The sequence below is a fragment of the Brassica napus genome, chromosome A10 (assembly GCF_020379485.1).
Source record: "Brassica napus cultivar Da-Ae chromosome A10, Da-Ae, whole genome shotgun sequence".
In the NCBI taxonomy this organism is placed as follows: Eukaryota; Viridiplantae; Streptophyta; class Magnoliopsida; order Brassicales; family Brassicaceae; genus Brassica; species Brassica napus.
In genome coordinates, this window is record NC_063443.1 from 14882322 (window position 1) to 14901573 (window position 19252).

Sequence of the window (19252 nt, forward strand, 5' to 3'; positions counted from 1 at the left end):
AAATTTCATATGATATAGTTTAAATATACATAACACTAACAGTTTGGTATTAAAGAATGTATTGTCAACGAAACCAATCTTATATCCTTATTAAATCTTTGTGAAAATATATAATTTACTGTTAACTGAATCAATCTTATATTCTTAATAAACTTCTGAGAAAAAAATGGATTTTTTCTTCAATTCGTTATTACCTGAGAGACTTGTCTGCATATTTCATTGCCTTCAATTTTGAGTGATTATGTACATTCACAATATCAGAATTAGTTAAGATAAAAAAAAAGTAAAATGTTGCAAAACAACAGATGTATATGAATCACCACTGATTTAAAGGTCCTAATCTCTATAATCAATTATTGAGCTGTAAACCGAATATATGCATAACCGAATACAAAATTCACTAACTCCCACCATCGCAAAAATCATTCCATGTTTAATTAAGAATCGAGTAACTTTTGTGCACTTTCAAAATTAAAAAGAGGAGTTTAAGCAAAAATTGACTAATTTTTGTCTAGCACCAAAATATTATGGTTCAACCTCTACAAAATAAGAATATCATAAGAGATGATGATAATAATGATGTTGATGATGATAAACATGATAAATGCTAAAAGCAAAGAGAGTGGAATACATTTTTTCCCTTTAAACACTCACCAGAAACAAGCCAGTGATAGAGATATCAGGTGGAGAATCCAAATGTGGATGAGGTTTGTGACGGCTCCAGGAAACATACTACTCATAAGTGGCGATAGAGGATTTGCTTCAACCCTTATGGACTTGGAAAAAAATGTTCAAAACACCATGGTAGCTTACAATGAGGGTTCTATGTCTCAGCTGATGAGTTACATAGGTTATACTCAGTTCTTATGGAGACAACTTTTCCAATTCTAGAGAGTTTTCTTCGGTTTGTAATGACTTTACTTTTGGTCATCAAAACATAAAAAATTAAAAAAAATGTTGAGGATTATTAGTATCTGTATTTTTCACTCTATCTCTCTCATATTTTACTTATGGTTGATGCTGGAAAAGCTGTCGCTAAATTGTAGCTGGAATTTGGACTTGCCGTCGATAGGGTGCATACATGATTTTTTATGAATTCTCTTGATATGGTGGCGTGTAACTTTCAGTTCTCTCCTTGATTTAGTTAAGTGTTACTTATGTTGCTATGCTGACGGTACTTTCTTTTTTTTTGGATTCACAATTTCAATCATGAAGGCTGACCAGTCAATCTTAGAGAGATTAAATGCTCCAATGAAGGCTCCAAATTGGCCTGTTGGCACTGATGATCCGTGAGATGTTGTTACCTGTTTTATATTTTGGTGCCTTCTCTTCAAAACTCTTAGATACAAAATCTTTGTGTTGCATTGCATGGAACAGGCCACCTGTGAGAGCTTGTCCGTTTATGCAATCTTTTTTTTGGTGGTGTGTATTACTGTGATAGCCTTTATATCTTCCGGAGGCTATTTAGTGGTACCTTCGTCATCTTATATCTAGGGAACCTTTTAACATATGCTACTCGTCATGTTATCTCTTGCGTAATAGATTTTGATTTTAAAGTAGGTATCAACTAGCAAGTACTGCTACTCTCAATTCAAGGCTCTGCCTACGAAGATCGATTCTACTACATTGTTTATTTACTGTGATGTATTTCTATCTGACAATAATAGTACACAAACACAATTCAGAGAGAGAGAGAGAGAGAGAGAGAGAGAGAGAGAGAGAGAGAGAGAGAGAGAGAGAGAGAGAGAGAGAGAGAGAGAGAGAGAGAGAGAGAGAGAGAGAGAGAGAGAGAGAGATAATGAAAAGAGCAGTTAGTTATGATTGCATTTATTGTTTTGCATATCTTGAAAAAGGTTCAAATGCCTGACAATTCCCTGTCTAAAGACACTGCTTATCAAGTAATCAGTGATGAATTGATGCTTGATGGCAAACCCAGGCCACTTTTGAAGTAATTCGAACCCTGGTTGCCTAAGAGAATCTGAGGCTTTACATTTTACCACTAGACTAAAGGAAAGTTTTGGAAGATTGTGGCCGAAACTTAACTTTATAATAACACGGCCGAAAACCACTGCTTCCTTGGCTTGGCCCAAGGGCCGGCTCCTTTGTCACCACTTAATATCATGTCACTACCGAGCTCCATGTTTTCCATGTTGTAATAAATCTTTATTCGCGTGGTTTTTCCCTCTTTTCCATGCTCCCTTTTGGAGAAGACATGGTTAATAATGGGTGCGGAACTGTTGGTCTATTAGAGGCTGTAATGCTTGCCGGTTAAGCTTTCAAAAGAATAATCCTAACATTAGTTTGTGTATATCAGCTTATATATTGGGGCATAGACATTTCTGGAAGTTTGCCACAAGTGTTATTAGCTCTAGACCGTTGGAAGCCGTTGGTTACATACACTTAGACCTTCTGAAAGAGAGGTAGAAATAACGTTTAAGATTATTTTACTTGCGATTCATTTATACGGGTCAATACGTATTGCTCTCCGAGATCAGGCAATCTTTTTAGGGAAATTTTATAGTATACAAGGTAGCAAATTATAGTTAACTAATAAACCAAGAGGGGTACAATGGAGGAAACTTGTCTTGTTTCAAACAAGAGGAGGATCAGCACCGTTACTTGAGCAACACGCAGAGCCTCATGACTAATATTGATCATCATAGCTCTGCTGCAGACGATTCCGTTACTGTTTGTGGAATTTCCTTGGTTAACAAGGATTTGCAGCCCCGGTTACCTGTGATACTTTTCCCTGCAGCTAAGATTGCATATAACGCAAGAAACCGTTATTACTTTGCTCTGCAGCAGCCGCAGATTCAGCAGCCGCCTGAAGGAGATTTTTCAGCGGCAATGTCGAATAGTTGAAAAATCTTAGTTTTATGCGTTGTTGTGCTGGTGAACAGCTTGATTCTGTTTTGGTTTCTTTTTTCTACTTTCTTGGTAAGTTTCTTAAGACTTATTTTTAGTTTCCATTAGTTTGATAAATTTTCAGATTAAGGATAATTTTGGATCTAGTTTTTTGTTCTGTCTAATACAGAAAAGTTTTCATAAATTTAGGTACTAGGTATATAGTACTAAAACAGTGCCCTAATTTGTTTTTTTCTTCTACTTATTCTCTTATTGTTTTCAAACTGGCAAGCAAAGTGGGGTTCTTCCCTTTTAGATTTGCAACTCTCTTCTTCATAGCATTGTTCATGTCTATCATTGCAACAGGAATTTCGGAGTTGAGATGGAGTTGAGTGAGCATTGGAGAATGGTTGAGAAACGAGCATTTATGGTTCTTTGGAGGAATCTCAGCTCAGCTCTTTTGCAGTTGGACAAGGTCTTGTCAAAATCTTAGCACTTAGCAGGCATTGACACAAAACTTCAGAGTCACATCAAAAGCAACAGATGATGATGACTTTGGAGAACTTGATCATAAACATTGTCGGAGTTGTTGGAGGCATCTCAGATGCTATTAACAATGGATATCATCAGTCTTGGGGACCTCTGTTTGGTAAACTCTTAATTTCTTCTCCTTTTGGGTCATTGTTCATCTCTTCCCATTCCTCATAAAAGTCTGATGGGAAGACAGAGTAAAAGATTTACAGATGACTTCTCAAAGGAAGTAATTAGTTGCTGTTGAACCACACTATACTTGAATGCAAGCTTTTAACAGCCCTTAGATTTATTTATTTCTTTAAACCGTGGAAATTCACACTCACATCTCATTACAGCTTAAAGCTGAATATCATTTGATAAAACATTAAAAACATGAAATGCCTGATTTTTTCTTCTTTATGTTATGATTGCATTATGGTTTTTGTATATCTTTAAAAAGGTTCAAGATGCCTGACAATTCCATGCCCAAAGACACTTGCTTATCAAGTAATCAGGTGATGAATTGATGCTTGATGGCAACCCCAAGCTTAACCTACCTTCCTTTGTCACCACTTGGATGGAACCTGAGTTTGACAAACTCATCATGGAATCTGTAAACAAAGAACTATGTTGACATGGATGAATATCCTGTCACTACCGAGCTCCATGTTCCCCTTTTTCTTTTGTCATTCTTACATCTGTCTTTCAATAAAGATATGTTCAAGTCTGTTTTCCATGTTGTAATAAATCTTTTTTCGCGTGTTTTTTCCTTCTTTAGAACTGGTGTGACATCCATGTAACAGTTGGTTTATTAGAGGCTGTAATGCTTGCCGGTTAAACTTTCAAAAGGATAATCCTAACATTAGTTTGCTGATAATCCTAACATTAGTTTTTGTATACTAGCTTATATATTGGGGCATAGACATTTCTGGAAGTTTGTCACAAGTGTCATTAACTCTAGACAGTTAGCAACCAAGTATCTAAAAGCCTTGTACACGTGAGAGCATACTTTCGAAATGACAAATATAAAACGTTGGAGATATGTAAGACTGAATTGCGATGTTTAACAAAAGATAGCACAGTAGTAAGTATTTTTATTTATTACATAAAACCATATGAAAATCGAAACACCCTCCACGCTTCTTCTCCACTCTCCAGCTTATTATTCTTCTTCCTTCAATACTGTTAGAATGAAAAACCATGTCAAGGTAAAATCAAAAGCTAAGTAAATAAGATGGAACTCAGAAAAGGAAAAGAAATGTCAACTTGCCTTGGAATGCGTTAGGTTAAATGTGTGTCGAGGCCTAAGAGGGCCGAGCTGCCCGCGCCTGCGCCCGCACCCGCGCCCGGACGTTAACATCTGACGTCTAACCATGTCTTGATTAAGCAGCAAGTCCAACTCCTGCAGTGAAAAATCAGCGTAAGAGAGGGCTGTAGATATCATCAACTTTAAGATGAGAATAGATGATTTAAACACATACATTTGATCGACCAAAGGGCAGGTTAGCAGGGTCAGTACGATCCACATTGTTTTTACTAGCATGCCTGTCCCACTCCTACATACAGACAAACATATATATATAAGACAAATGGCAAAATGTATTGTATTGAAACAAGCAGAGAGAGAGAGAGAGATGCTTACACCATATGCATGTTTTACAGACTTGAGATGGGTGGTGAAATCTTCAAGGCTTGGGGCAGCAACAAAGCATACTTCACAGAACCAGGGAGATTTAACACTGGAATTAACAACAAGGCTTGTTGTTGTCGTCTCCTGTTCATCTGAGAACAAGGCAGCCCAATCCCACTGTTTAAGAATTCTGAATCCCTTATCTTCAAGTTCGGAAAGTGTTCCTGCTAACCATCCCAGCTGCTCATGACCGTCTATGACCATCATAGTACCCGGAGGAGGGTTCTCGTCGGCCCAATCATACAAATCCATTTGATATTCTGCAGTTAAAAAAAAGAAGTAAAAGCTGAATCTTAAAATACTAATATCTAAATTAATTGCACTCATACACACAGACAAAGGAAGAAAGAATTAAACCGTCAGCGTTTTTAAGAGCGATTCCGATGGAAGAGAGCCTCCTCATGACGTCTTCGCCAGGGACCTCTGTTAGTTTGTCGCCAATGGCAGTGATTGAGATCTCACCGTTGCGGCGGACGTAGCCGGACTTCTCCACCGCCGCTTGTGTTCTCTGAACCACCATAAGAGGATCATGACCATCTGGAATCGGACAGTTGCTGATGTTCCATAGCACCATAGCTTTCTCCACCGCCATGTTCTCGATTTGGTTTGCTTCCTGAGATAGATTTCACACAGGTTGAATCAAGATCTGAGAGGGAAAACCTAGATAGATAGATATCCTACTGTGGATTCGAAGAGCGGGTAAACGCGGACCTAGGAGATGAGAAAGATCAATATCTTGAAAGACAGAGTTCGTATACTAACCTCTTTGTATGAATTTAGCAAGATTGCTTGGGAAGAAAGTAATAGGTTTAAGAAATCGTTTATTGATTATAAATGCATAAAACCTGCCTATAAGGCTACATATATATATATAGTAAACCAAAGAGGAGGTTTAACTATTAGAAAAGGAAAATAAAAGATGAAGCTAAGTATTAAAAGGAAAATCAGAAATAAGGAAATCGGATAATGAAGAGATGAATGACATGAAATAAAACGCTCAGTTGAAAAGAAATCAAGAGAGAGAAAGCAGATCTGTTATCGGGTCCGGTGACTGGCGGCGCGTTGGCGCGCGTGCCGTCACCGGAGCCCTCCAGCCACCAGTAAAGCTGTCGTTTTCAGCCTCGGTTTCGTCTCCTCTTCTAGCCGTCTTGCTTGAGCTCTGGAAATGGCCGTTCATGGCGGATCGGTCTCTGGCGCAAGGGCGCGGTCAGGGTGAGGAAGGCGCGGTGAGGTTTTTCGTTCGGTTATTTGGTTTTGTCTCCGGGAGGCGGAGGCTCCTTCAGCTCCGTCGACGCCGGTTCCTGTCTCCGCGAGGTAGAGGCTACCGTAGCTCTGTCGTCGTCGGTCTAGATCTCGGGGGTGAAAGCGTTTCGCTGCTTTGCCTCGCCGCCTTTGGTCCCTAGGTTTCTTTTTTAGGATTTGTTCTCTCTTTCTCTTAGTTTTAAGGTTCTGGTTTGTTTGGGTGGGTGGAGATCCCGTAGGAGGGTGATCGAAGCTCGACCTCGGTTAACTGTGTTGGGTCGCACGAAGCTTCTATCTCGGTGATGGGTTTAAACGGCGTCGGATGAGATCTCGAACCCTCGATTGACGCTCTCCGAGTTTAGTTTTCACCGGAGTGGAAGGCGTTTGCGGTGGTGATGGGTGGATTGAGTGGTTTCCGATTCTCCCCGGTGAATCGACGGTTGGTTTACCTGGTGATGTTCCGAAGGGAGTCGACGTCTGAGCCGTAGCGTGTGTCCGCGCGGCGGCGGGGTCTCTTCGGGTTGAACGGGTCGTAGGTGGGCCTTGGGCCCGGTTTGTTATTTGCGTTTTTTTGGGCCGTTTTCTTGGCCTTTGTAATGTGTTTGTTGGGCTTTCAGGCCTTTTAATGAAAACTTCAATTTGACGGAAAAAAAAAGAAGAGATGAATGACAGAGAGAGTAGTTATAAAATAAGTGTAATTCATATATAAAAATATGAGTTATTCTTGAGTTCACTCGGTAAACTTTTAGGTTCACCAACCAATAGTAGTTATAAAAAAAAATTAAAATTTTCTTTTTAACATCGTCAGAAAAACACTAAACAATAAACCTTAAATCTTAATCCCTAAACCTTTGGGTAAACCCTAAACCTTTGAATAAATCCTAAACTCTAAATCAAAAATACTAAACACTAAAACACTCAAGATTTAGGGTTTACGATTTAGGGTTTAAGGTTTAGGATTTAAGGTTTAAGGTTTAGGATTTAGTGTTTAGTGTTTTTTATTTAGAGTTTATGATTTATCCAAGGGGTTTAGGATTTAGTGTTTTGGTGACGACGTTAAAATGTTTTAAGAAATTTTTTTTCTTATAACTATTATTATTTTAGTTTTTTATTTTAAAAACATAATATAATTTGACAATATTTTCTTCTAATTTTTGAAAAATATTGAATATAAAATAATGAAATCTTATTGGTTGGTGAACCTAGAGGGGGTGAACCCAGGAATAATTATACAAATCTGGTCTTTCATATATGTATATATATTACATTTAAATCAAATGCTATTAACAATATATATCAATCTTGGGAACCTTTGTTTGGTAAACTCTTCTTCTCCTTTAGGGTCATTGTTCATCTCTACACATTCCTCAAAGGTCTGATGGGAAGATAGAACAGAACACCAACCATTATGGTGATTTAGTCAGTTCTGTTGGCACCTATCTTCTCTTTGCTTTGGGTCAAGAATTGATCATTTGTACCAAAGCCAAGGGACCTGACACTTACACGTGTGGCATCAACCGCTGAAGCTGTATCTTTATTTCTTTTCTTCGTCTGAAACGTTAACGCGATGTAAAGAAATCTCGAACCTAATTACTCTTTTACATCGTAAAAGATTCACCGATAAATGTTAACGGAAGTAGTTAGTTGCACTTGAACCACACAATACTCGAATGCAAGCTTTTACCAGAGATAGCCTGTGATATTTTTTCTTTAAACCGTGGACTTCAGAAGAAGAAAAGAAACGACTACAAAAGACTAATCACACCACATCTCATAAAAAAATTCAAGCTGAATATCAATTGCTAAAACATTAAAAACATGAAATGCCTGAGTTTGTTTAGTACAGGTCTCACTCTCTCAATCTTTAGAAACACCAAGGATCCACTGGGAGAGATGAGTCAAGTATGGCTCAGCCTGAGAGCCTTTGCTCAACACTAGTCCTAAGCTCTGCAACTCCGAGTTGAACTCCCTTTCGAAATTGCTGGTAAAACGCGTAAACCAACAAATTAGAACACGATACGATACCATAATATGAAGTTGGAAAAGTTTCTAACAGCAACTGCTTTTGTAGAGATGCTGATAAAAAAGGGTCTTAAAAGATCTACGTGATTCCTTAAAAACAGTTCCTTGTTACTACTTACAATATGGACTCTGTGACGGTTGTGTCTCTTATCATTGTCTTCTGAGACTGGCTATTGATGTCAACAGACGATGATATTAGCCACTGTGTGGCTGCAGCATATTGCAGGCACACTGATTTCAACTTCTCCATTTTATGCAACAGTCAAAATATTGAAAAACATTATACACATACCACCAGTACATTTATCCTGAGAAACGATTACATTAAATGGAACAGATACCTTGAGGACATCAGGTAAAAGAAGAAAGCATCCTCTCAGACATTTATCAAGAAAGAAGTCGTGATGCTGTATCACCTGTAAGACGATGGTTTATTGTTCAATGAAAAAAACATGTTCTCCCTTCCAACAATAACAAAGCAGACCTCTACACTTACCTCATATATACTCCTTGTGGATTGTAGTCTATCCTGCATCACATGCCAATTTGGTTCCAGAACCTGAAGACACATCCCACGTAGAAGCAAATACAACATTACGCTTAATTAAATATTATATCAGCAAACATAAAAGTTTAAAACAAACACAACAATGAGACTTGCCTCGAATGTAAGATAATGTAGAAGGCTACTGATGAATTTAAGCATGCTACGGTAGAGAAGCGATGATCTACATATTGCTGTACCGTTTGAGTTCATAGACCGAATACCCTGTCGAATTACACATCAGTTTGTCAAATATAAAGTTTCATAATAAACAAACACAAAGTTCCCTAGCTACTTCATGATATTTAGTCCATACTTGATGTATCTGCCACGCACCACAAAGCTGACGTTCCACATGTTTGCAATGAAACAAAAAGCGGAAAATTAAGTGGTACTTTGATAGGGCTTTCTTTGATATGACAATAGATAGTGGCCACTGAACCTGAAACACAAAGACACAAACAACATTTCATACAAAAGTAGTTTAAAACATATCAAACAGTTCATTAGTCAATCAAATACAAACAGGAAGTTTCAGACAAGGCAAGAAAGGGAGCGGACCTTGTAGCTCAAGGAAAATGTTTCAAGACCAGTGATGCTCACTGGGTCCTCAATACTATTGCTATCAGTGTCCTTCTGCATTCCCAAAGTCTTAAGCAACGAAGTTCGATCCTATGATATTAACGCAAAGTGAGAATAAATTATGTACGGTCTATGTATTATTGACCACATCCAGGAAAAGACGAATTGACTGCTCACCACACAACAAGTCAAGTCCTCGTGGCGAGGATCTGCTGCAGCCGCTGTGGTACGCAGGGCAAGATCTAGCAAAGACTAATAAAATACACATACATTCAGATCCCACCAAACATGTAGAGAGAGAACAAACGATTGAATAATGGTAGCAATCATTCTCTAATCTTTTGATTGTGTTCTATTAGGGGCAAAAGTACCTGCAACTTTTCAACAGATATTTCATGCACTTTTTTGTTGAGCTCCTCTCGAGCAATGTCCATGAAATGAACCAAGAAATCACCCTGCAGTGTATTACATTGTTGCAGCAAAGATAATTAGAAACTAAGCAGATGATACACTATCAATGACAGAAGAAAACATTCCAATTACAAACACCGAAGGTAACTGGTTATTCATGAATAGAGCCAGCATACCTGGTCGAGAAGAAGATAGTGCTTTATAGAACGAAGTCTTCCAATGAGGTCGTACTGAATCATATACTGATGGTCAGAGAGGCGAATTTTACAAGGTTTGAAATTAAAGAAGCATCCATCATTAACACAATGCATTACCTTATCCATGATGAGACTCACAAGCTCTTTACTGGCAAATTCGTGAGCAGCCTTTATGCATTCAAGATAATGATGATTTGAACCAAATATTGTTAGCTTAGATCGCTCTAAGATTGGAAACTGTCAAAAAAAAAATATCAGCCAATGTCGTCTCCAACATCACTAACACTGTTAATTGTATAAAAGAAAAATGTTATCCACAAACATACCTGAACATTGTGCCCACATTCTCTCATAACGTTTAGATATTTCCCTGTGGTCAATATTGTTGCAGCAATGTTTGCAAGGAAGCCAGGAATAGTCTCCTTGAGGCTGTACGTTTGGCTCCAATATTTAGCCGTCGAGTCCTGACTGAGGCTTTCCTATACAAAAAGTTTGAAATTGTAAGATCAAGCAATTGAAATTTGTGCAGGCGAGCTGAGAGAAGAAAAATCGAAGTACCTTTTTAAGAGATCTGTTCTCAGCAATGAAAAATTCTCCATACGGATCATCAATGATCCCTTCATAGACCCACCTTAATTAAAACATTAGTTCAAGTCAGCTGACACATCTGAGAATACTATGAGCTATCTAGCAAATGGGGTACCTATGTACAGATATGATAAAACAAAAGATAACAAACATGTTCGCTTATCACTCCTTACTAACGAAGGAAAAATATAGCCAGAGGTTGGACTTAGATTATCTGAGCATTCTCACAAACAAAAAACAAAGGAGGAAAATGCAAACAATAACAGAGATTTCTATGAGTCTAGTTACGAGCAACAAAAGAAAGAGGCATGGGAAATCAACCTTTCTAATATGCTCAGGTATGCATTGCTTGCACACTCAGTCATTTTCTCTAACAATGACCTCACTGAATTATCACCAGCCATCGCTTTAGCCTAGGCATGGCAGTCTTCAAGATTAGGACACACAGCAAGAAAGCTAGTTCCAGCACAACAAAATATCCAAAGCAAGAATCTACCTGACTCTGTAAGAGATTAAGCACACCAGAGCCCACAAAATGCTTTGCTGAAGCCTGCTGAATTACTACAGCCAATGCGCGCATGGATCCCATCATGGGCTGAGATACACAAAAACAATCAATCAGCATAGGTTTTTCCAGAACTTGTAGCTTCCATTCTCGAAAGAAAGACAGACCTGACAGTAAAACCATAATCCTTGGAGAGAGTCTTCCAAGTCGAAATTGATGTTCCAATTGTGCCACCATGGCTTGATAATCCTGGTAAAAGAAAGGATGGTTAATACTTTCACGTTAGCAAAGAGTGTTGTCCAATTACCTCAGCCCTAACAAAAAAAAATGATCTCTCAATCCAAACAATGCAATTGACATGACTTAGGCACAAAACTCTACATGTGAATTGGAAAGAAAAAGATTTTAAGACTATCAATTTACTCAGTAGGGAAATACTAACAGAGGGATTACAGAGACGGCAAAAACTTGGAGGAAAGAAAACCACAAGAGCCATTCCTGTCATCTTTTGATATTCATATGCATGCATATGTACTCACTCATAAATGGGATAAAGATACCAAAGTAAATGAGATTCCAAGTTCATGTTTTTAGTTAACTGATTAGCTCCCCTAAGTTTGACTATTATTTTATCGAATCCAGATTCAGTTTGCAAACTATTCCACATGAAACAGTAAAGGAAAGAAAAAATAAGTCAGCAAACAATGCATGACAATTACCACAAAAAGTAGCAACGTATATAACATACAAGAAGGAGCTAATCAACCAGCAGAAAACATTCACATAATGGGAATATTCTTTTTGCTTGTTCCTGCAAAATTGTTCCCATCAGCCAATATATTTCAGAAGAGCCAAATATAGATAAAGAATTACAATGTTAATTTATGATAGCATCTCTAACTCCTTGCAGAAAAGAGAGAGATCCATTCTACAACATCAAATAACAATGAATGTATCTATTTGGTTGGACTCTGGAGATAATTAAACTATCAAGAAGTCAGAACACCAATGAATTCCATTTACTTCCAAATCAAATTCCATATAACATACACGAAGAAGAAACACCTTGGAAGCATCAATATAACAGTCTAGTTCTGGTCTTTACTTGATCAACTTACCTCCAAAAAGAACAGGATTTGTGTAGCCATTTTTCTTAAAATGTTCAGGATAGGAGGATACAAGATTTAATGTGTTGAGTAGTAACTTGCCTGTAATGCCAAATCCATTGATGGATCAACTTGGAAAGCTATACTATCCTCCTTCCCATGGAATCTTTTAATTGATATATATCTCCCTTCAATTCCAACCAACGCAGACAAGAGAACATCGATGACAATAAGTTCCTTAATGCCAAAAGGGATAAAAAACGTTATTCAAAGAGATGACACCAAATCTCAACCTAGGCTTTACACAACTAATTGGCTCACAGATCAATTCACGAAAATTAGAAGCCATATTCATTCTACTAATGCCAAACTTGCAAAGGCTACACACCTCAAACCCAATCTTTAAGTATCTCACCACCAGTTTCAAGGTAAAATGGGATAACAATATCAAAGAATCCCTAAATGGAAGCGTAGAGAAAGAGAAAAAAAAAAGAAGAAGAGAATTTGTGAAATAACACAAACCTGAACCGGTGTGTCATAGCACCCTATTGCCTGCTCTACTCCAGAATTGCTGAAACCACACACACACATATAAAGATTCAGTAATTTTCCGGAAAAGAGGAAAAAGCAAATTAACTTTCAGCATAGAGATTCAGAAATACATACCTAGACGAGTTTGAAGGAAACCACTTTGAATCAGCAAGTTTGGAGCTTGTCCTCGTTTCCTGAGACAAACAAAACTCCATTGTCATAAATTCACGTTTTCTTTATTCAGAACAAATCAAAACCCACAGTCTAAAGATGGAGCAGCACCTGGTGGAAGCGGCCAGGCCTATCTTGGTTCCAACGAGGAGCCATTGATTCCATTACTTGGCTTTCACTCTCTGCAAGCAACTAAAAGCGTTATGGAGACAAGCAATCAATCAGCCACTCCGGTTTTAATAAGCCATAAATGAAGTCCGGTTTGAGTGAACCGGATATGTTCAGATCCTCGGTTTCACGGCGGATTACGAAACCGAGCGATGCACAACTTAGGTGTCAGATCGTTATCGAAAGTGAAATTCTTACAAAACATGATAAAGCTGAGATTTTTTTTTTGCCAAGTCTATGATCGATTTTCAGCAAATGCTATTGGAACTAGAAGTCAGCAAAAACTAAAACATCTGAAGAAGAAGAGTATCGAAACAAACCTAATAGATCTCGGCGATGCCAAGTCTATGATCGATTCGCTCTCTCACCGCGGCAAAATCCCACTTGGTGTGTATATTCGTTTTTGCTTTAAAAATTAGAAAAAGACAAAAGAAAACAAAACACCTTTCCTCCTGTTCTGTCCTCCTCCAATTTTGCGATTCAAAAGAAAATGATTATCTCTTTCCTTTTCTATTTTATTGAGCTCCACAACGAAACCACCACCCGCTTCTCCTCTCCTTCACCTGGAGACGATCTTTCGCCGCCGACTTCCCCTCTCTCTCTCTCTCTCTCTGCGGCGAAGATCATATAGGAATCATCTCCAGGTTTTGTCACTTCAAAATCCTCTCTTTCTCTTCCCTTTGCATCATTCCTCATCCCGTTTGATCCGTTGTATTTCGTATTGAATCAGGTGGGGGCAAGCCAAGAAGATGGCTTTTGTCGGAAAACCCGAGAAGTTCTCTACGGATTTCATGATGGGAGGAGCAGCAGCCATCGTCGCCAAATCCGCAGCCGCTCCTATCGAAAGAGTAAAGCTTTTACTCCAAAACCAAGGCGAAATGATCAAAACAGGACATCTCACCAGACCCTACACCGGTCTAGGCAACTGCTTCCTCAGAATCTTCAGAGAAGAAGGTGTCTTATCCTTCTGGAGAGGAAACCAAGCCAACGTCATACGTTATTTCCCTACACAGGTTTGCTTTAATTAAAGAAAAGCTTTAATCTTTAGACACTTTTGAGTGTTTGTTTTATGTGTTTTGAGAGACTCTCTTTGTATAGGCTTCCAACTTTGCGTTTAAAGGTTACTTCAAGACCCGTCTCGGATGTTCCAAAGAGAAGGACGGTTACTTGAAGTGGTTCGCTGGGAATGTAGCCTCTGGTAGCGCTGCTGGAGCTACGACTTCGTTGTTTTTGTATCATCTTGATTACGCGAGGACTCGTTTAGGCACTGATGCGAAAGAATGTTCAGTTACTGGCAAGAGGCAGTTTAAAGGGATGGTTGATGTGTACCGTAAGACTCTCTCGAGCGACGGTGTTAAAGGTCTTTACCGTGGCTTTGGCGTGTCGATATTGGGAATCACTCTTTACCGAGGGATGTATTTTGGGATGTATGATACATTCAAACCCATTGTTTTAGTTGGTTCCTTAGAGGTAACATCATCTTCCTATATTCTTAATTAAGAGTGAGCAATAGTTATAAATGGTTTATTTGATTTTGTGACAGGGAAACTTCTTGGCTAGCTTTTTATTGGGGTGGAGCATTACTACCTCTGCAGGCGTCATTGCTTACCCTTTTGACACGGTTAGGAGGAGAATGATGCTTACATCAGGACAGCCTGTTAAGTACCGCAACGCTGTTCATGCACTAAGAGAGATACTCAAGTATGAAGGGTTCTTTGCGCTGTATAGAGGAGTTACTGCCAACATGCTTCTTGGAGTAGCAGGAGCAGGTGTGCTTGCAGGGTATGATCAGCTTCACCGTATTGCTTATAAGCATTTGGTTCAGTAGTCTCACTTACATTCCAATGTGTTGTGTTTATTAACAGAATCATTTTAAAACAAATGACGATAGGGAAAATTGTTGATAATTCTTGTGCAGATACATTGTTATTTCAATAATCCATTGGAAGAATGATAATTTATTTGAAAGCTTTTGATGATACAAACACAAAAAATAAAGGATGAAAAGCTTGCAGGTTGGTGTTCATTAAGCGAGAAGCCAGAAGTTTTTGTGGCGTTTGGTGGTGATTAAGTAACCACCGTGCTTGCGCTTCTTTGGTTTAACAGCTATGGTCATGCAAGAAGCGTTTTCGAGACAGTATTTGAGAACACCGGCATGTCCACGGCGTCTCTTCCAAGCCCATCTCTTCAGTAGCCTCCATACAGGAGGCTTCTTCTCTTGTCCAACTACTAAAAGAGTCACTTGCTGTTTCTTTGCTTCTTCGACTATCTTTGCTCCTTTCTCTTTGTCTTTTCCTTCTAGCCTCCTTATCTCCACCTCTATCTGTCATTATATACACAAATCTAACACTAGCTCTAACTCCTCACATATATAAGAAACAATGGAGAGTGAAACTCACCCCTGGTCGTTTTGTTTGGGACAGTTTCTTCAGAGTGTGGACTAGTTCATCAGTTTTCACCTCCCGTTTTCGGTTCTTCCTTTCACCTAAAACCAAATCCCAAAAAACGTTAGGAGGCCAAAATAAAGAAACATTTAAACAAGAAAAATATAGAAGAAGAACCTTTTCTAAATGGTTGTGCAAAGTATAACAGAAAGAGTGTGTCTTGTGGTTGTAAGGTGTGTGTTATAGCCCATTCTAAAGCTCCTGTAGAAGCAAGGGCTTTATCCACCACCACCATTACTCTGTTCCCACCTTCTGCCTCCTCCTCTTTAGCCGTCTCAACCGCTACTCCCGCCTCTTTCTTCCCTTCGGCACCTCCATCTTGAAAGCTCTTGACGTCATCTTGTTCTTTTTGCTCTTTTTTCTCTTCTTTTATCACTACTTTGACGATTTCTTCTTCTTGTTTGTCTTCAGCCTCTTGGCTTTCTCTGTTTTGGACTTTGCTTTCTTCTCCTGTGGATCCAGCATCATCGGCATTTTGACCAAGAAACTCGATTCTTTGGTCTCTCTCTATGGAACTGGAGTCAGGTTTGAACCTAATGGACGGTGAGTTGATCCGGACTCGTCGTAGGCTAAACTTGGCTGGTTTCTTGAGCGATCTTGCCATGTCTTTTTCTCTAAAATGGAATAATAATTCTGCAACGCCTAGCGTTTGAGCATATGTATATATGAATACGTGAGGACAATTTTAGAAGACGTGCGTGCCACTAAATATATGTTGATTGTTAATGGTTCCACACGTTGTTTCTTTTTTTTTTTTTTTTTTTTAAAAGATATCTTATATTTTTTTTTTGTTAAAGTAATCGAGTGCAAGTTTATTAGGTTCCACTACCTAATGGTGATATTTAAAAAAAAAAAAAAAAACTGTATTTGAATTGAAGTATGGAGTCAGAATATCCGAAAGTTTATCCATACTGCGTGGACCATGCAGATCAGTAAAATAGTTTGGAAACTGTAGGAATTTTACTATCGTTTGAGAAAATATGTTTGTGTTCTCTAGAGTCGCTCGCGTGTAAGATCAAATGTATCTGATCATGAGAGATCTTTAGGTGGCTTTTGTTTAGTCGTGGTCAAAATCCTCCACCTAGTGTAGAAGCACAAATCCAATTTCGAATTGTTTTTCTTTTTGCTAACTATGGTGGCAACTGGCAAACCTCAAGACTAATCCAATCATCATCATGAGCGAGGCACACAACTCACTAAAACAATGTTTTCAATTTAAACAAGGGTATATAAACCAAAACGAACTATAATTTCTTATCATTTTATCACATCCAAATTCAATTATTGAGAATATTAGGTGAGGAGGTCTTGCTAGTGACCAAAGATATGCATACAGTACCACCCATTTTTAAATTTAACGTTTGTTTGTATCACACAAGACCTTTGTATTTCATACAACTCAAAAAGTTGATAAGAGTTAATGGATAGTTTGGTGATAATTTAATTGAATTTACTATTGCTATTAGATAACCTTTTTTCAAAATAAAAGCATAATAATAACACACTTATTTGAAGAAACGACTCTGTTTAAAATTAGTAACGACACTTCATGCAAAAACAGATACTACTAATCAGATAACTATAGTGACAAAGCGAAAGCCTTTATAATAAAGTGAGAGAGAGAGAGAGAGAGAGAGCTATAAGAAACTGAGAAAAGCAAGTTGAGCAATCAAACAAAAAAAGGTATGGCGGATGATTCAGCAGCAGCCACTCCACCGTCAATCGACGGCAACACCCTCGTCGCCAAATCCCTATCCCATCTCGGCGTCACGCACATGTTCGGCGTCGTTGGAATCCCCGTAACCTCCCTAGCCACGCGAGCCATGGCTCTCGGCATCCGCTTCATCGCCTTCCACAACGAGCAGTCCGCCGGATACGCCGCCTCCGCGTACGGCTACCTCACCGGAAAACCGGGAATCCTCCTCACCGTCTCTGGCCCGGGGTGCGTCCACGGCCTCGCGGGTCTCTCCAACGCCTGGGCTAACACCTGGCCGATGGTGATGATCTCCGGCTCGTGCGATCAGCGAGACGCCGGGCGCGGGGATTTCCAGGAGCTCGATCAGATCGAGGCGGTGAAGGCCTTCTCGAAGCTCTCGGAGAAGGCGAAGGACGTTCGCGAGATCCCCAATTGCGTTTCTAGGGTTTTGAATCGAGCCGGGTCGGGTCGACCCGGTGGGTGTTATTTGGATCTTCCGTCTGACGTGTTGCGTCAGAGGATCGTGGAGTCAGAGGGGGATGAGCTCGTGGCTAAAGTCGAGAGCTTTAGTGATCACGTGCCGCAGGCACGTGCTTCTTTAAAATCGGAGATTGAATCTGCGGTTACGCTTCTGAGGAAGGCAGAGAGGCCGTTGATTGTGTTCGGTAAAGGAGCGGCTTATTCACGCGCGGAGGATGAGTTGAAGAAGCTCGTGGAGCTCACGGGGATACCCTTCCTCCCTACTCCGATGGGGAAAGGCTTGTTGCCGGATACCCACGAGCTGTCTGCTACTGCGGCGAGGTCGCTAGCTATTGGGAAATGCGACGTCGCTTTGGTGGTTGGAGCTAGGCTTAACTGGCTTCTCCACTTCGGGGAGGCTCCGAAATGGTCTAAAGACGTGAGCTTTGTGCTGGTCGATGTCTCCGAGGAGGAGATTGAGCTGAGGAAGCCTCGCTTGGGGATCGTCGGAGATGCTAAAACGGTGGTGGGTTTGTTGAACAGGGAGATAAAGGATGATCCTTTTTGTCTGGGGAAGACGAATCCGTGGGTGGAGGCGATCTCCAAGAAGGCGAGAGAGAACGGTGAGAAGATGGAGTTGCAGCTTGCGAAAGATGTGGTTCCTTTCAACTTCTTGACTCCTATGAGGATCATCAGAGACGCGATTTTGGCGGTGGAAGGACCGAGTCCTGTTGTGGTGTCGGAAGGGGCTAACACGATGGATGTGGGGAGATCGGTTTTGGTTCAGAGAGAGCCGAGGACGAGGCTTGATGCAGGGACTTGGGGGACAATGGGTGTTGGTTTGGGTTATTGTATTGCTGCTGCTGTTGCTTGTCCTGATCGGCTTGTTGTTGCTGTTGAAGGTGACTCTGGTTTTGGATTCAGCGCCATGGAAGTTGAGGTAGTAACGCAAAACATTAACTGTACTGTAGTTACCATAATGTGGATTTTTCATACTGTCTTTTATGATGCAGACATTGGTTAGATACAATCTTCCTGTGGTGGTGATTGTCTTCAACAACGGTGGTGTATATGGCGGTGACAGGAGGAGTCCTGAAGAGATCTCGGGTCCTCATAAAGAAGATCCAGCACCAACGTCGTTTGTTCCAAATGCAGGGTATCACAAGCTTATTGAAGCTTTTGGAGGCAAAGGGTATATAGTGGAAACGCCCGATGAGCTTAGATCTGCTCTCTCTGAGTCGTTCGCTGCAAGAAAACCAGCGGTGGTTAATGTTATTATAGATCCTTTTGCTGGTGCCGAGAGTGGGAGGTTGCAGCACAAGAACTAGAAGCTTGTGGTGTGTAAATGTTTGGAAGTTGTATTGTTGGAACATAAAACGATAAGCGTTTTCGTATTTCGCTATTACCAAATTGAATAAAAACACGTTTCTGGTTCTTCCTTATGTTTTCCTTCGTTGTAATATACTGTGCATGTTAATCTTTAATGGAGACTGTGAAAACACACAGAGAACAGAGTTGCCAAGAAAACAACTTGAGAGA

General features: G+C 39.7%; 4 protein-coding genes and 1 pseudogene across 5 annotated transcripts; 2 read left to right on the plus strand and 3 right to left on the minus strand.

Annotated features, from left to right (window-relative positions):
• Positions 1-4357: 4357 nt before the first annotated feature.
• LOC106385298 lies at positions 4358-5899 on the minus strand. 2 transcript variants are annotated; one of them, XM_048742232.1, is made up of 5 exons: positions 5810-5899; positions 5405-5660; positions 5000-5307; positions 4839-4913; positions 4358-4759 (listed from the first exon to the last, which is right to left on the minus strand). In XM_048742232.1, exons 2-5 carry the CDS (start codon positions 5637-5639, stop codon positions 4619-4621), a joined length of 759 nt encoding a protein of 252 aa, XP_048598189.1. In that variant the 5' UTR covers positions 5640-5660; positions 5810-5899; the 3' UTR covers positions 4358-4618. The 2 variants fall into 2 exon arrangements, with proteins under 2 accessions (XP_048598189.1, XP_048598190.1); XM_048742233.1 differs by lacking the exon at positions 5810-5899 and having other exon boundaries at positions 5405-5743.
• A 2053-nt stretch (positions 5900-7952) lies between these two features.
• LOC106383787 lies at positions 7953-13130 on the minus strand (annotated as a pseudogene).
• Positions 13131-13382: 252 nt separating this feature from the next.
• On the plus strand, positions 13383-15085 carry LOC106387723 (ADP,ATP carrier protein ER-ANT1). The gene is made up of 4 exons (XM_022693451.2): positions 13383-13758; positions 13845-14127; positions 14213-14584; positions 14658-15085. Exons 2-4 carry the CDS (start codon positions 13864-13866, stop codon positions 14940-14942), a joined length of 921 nt encoding a protein of 306 aa, XP_022549172.2. The 5' UTR covers positions 13383-13758; positions 13845-13863; the 3' UTR covers positions 14943-15085.
• Positions 15002-16295, minus strand: LOC106387724. The gene is made up of 3 exons (XM_013827635.3): positions 15676-16295; positions 15514-15599; positions 15002-15437 (listed from the first exon to the last, which is right to left on the minus strand). Exons 1-3 carry the CDS (start codon positions 16160-16162, stop codon positions 15141-15143), a joined length of 870 nt encoding a protein of 289 aa, XP_013683089.2. The 5' UTR covers positions 16163-16295; the 3' UTR covers positions 15002-15140.
• An 812-nt stretch (positions 16296-17107) lies between these two features.
• On the plus strand, positions 17108-19148 carry LOC106445967 (2-hydroxyacyl-CoA lyase). Its single transcript, XM_013887631.3, has 2 exons — positions 17108-18653; positions 18727-19148. Exons 1-2 carry the CDS (start codon positions 17244-17246, stop codon positions 19039-19041), a joined length of 1725 nt encoding a protein of 574 aa, XP_013743085.2. The 5' UTR covers positions 17108-17243; the 3' UTR covers positions 19042-19148.
• Positions 19149-19252: the final 104 nt, after the last annotated feature.

Excerpts from the sequence above, each read along its gene's own strand:
- LOC106445967 (XM_013887631.3), top strand. The coding sequence starts at position 17,244 with ATGGCGGATGATTCAGCAGCAGCCACTCCACCGTCAATCGACGGCAAC. Across the intron at positions 18,654-18,726 it reads TCAGCGCCATGGAAGTTGAG|ACATTGGTTAGATACAATCT; the intron begins GTAGTAACGCAA and ends TTTATGATGCAG.
- LOC106387723 (XM_022693451.2), top strand. The coding sequence starts at position 13,864 with ATGGCTTTTGTCGGAAAACCCGAGAAGTTCTCTACGGATTTCATGATG. Across the intron at positions 14,128-14,212 it reads TACGTTATTTCCCTACACAG|GCTTCCAACTTTGCGTTTAA; the intron begins GTTTGCTTTAAT and ends CTCTTTGTATAG. Across the intron at positions 14,585-14,657 it reads TTTTAGTTGGTTCCTTAGAG|GGAAACTTCTTGGCTAGCTT; the intron begins GTAACATCATCT and ends ATTTTGTGACAG.
- LOC106385298 (XM_048742232.1), bottom strand. The coding sequence starts at position 5,639 with ATGGCGGTGGAGAAAGCTATGGTGCTATGGAACATCAGCAACTGTCCG. Across the intron at positions 5,308-5,404 it reads CGCTCTTAAAAACGCTGACG|AATATCAAATGGATTTGTAT; the intron begins GTTTAATTCTTT and ends TTTTAACTGCAG. Across the intron at positions 4,760-4,838 it reads TGCCCTTTGGTCGATCAAAT|GAGTTGGACTTGCTGCTTAA; the intron begins GTATGTGTTTAA and ends TTTTCACTGCAG.
- LOC106387724 (XM_013827635.3), bottom strand. The coding sequence starts at position 16,162 with ATGGCAAGATCGCTCAAGAAACCAGCCAAGTTTAGCCTACGACGAGTC. Across the intron at positions 15,600-15,675 it reads TGCACAACCATTTAGAAAAG|GTGAAAGGAAGAACCGAAAA; the intron begins GTTCTTCTTCTA and ends ATTTGGTTTTAG. Across the intron at positions 15,438-15,513 it reads CCCAAACAAAACGACCAGGG|ATAGAGGTGGAGATAAGGAG; the intron begins GTGAGTTTCACT and ends ATATAATGACAG.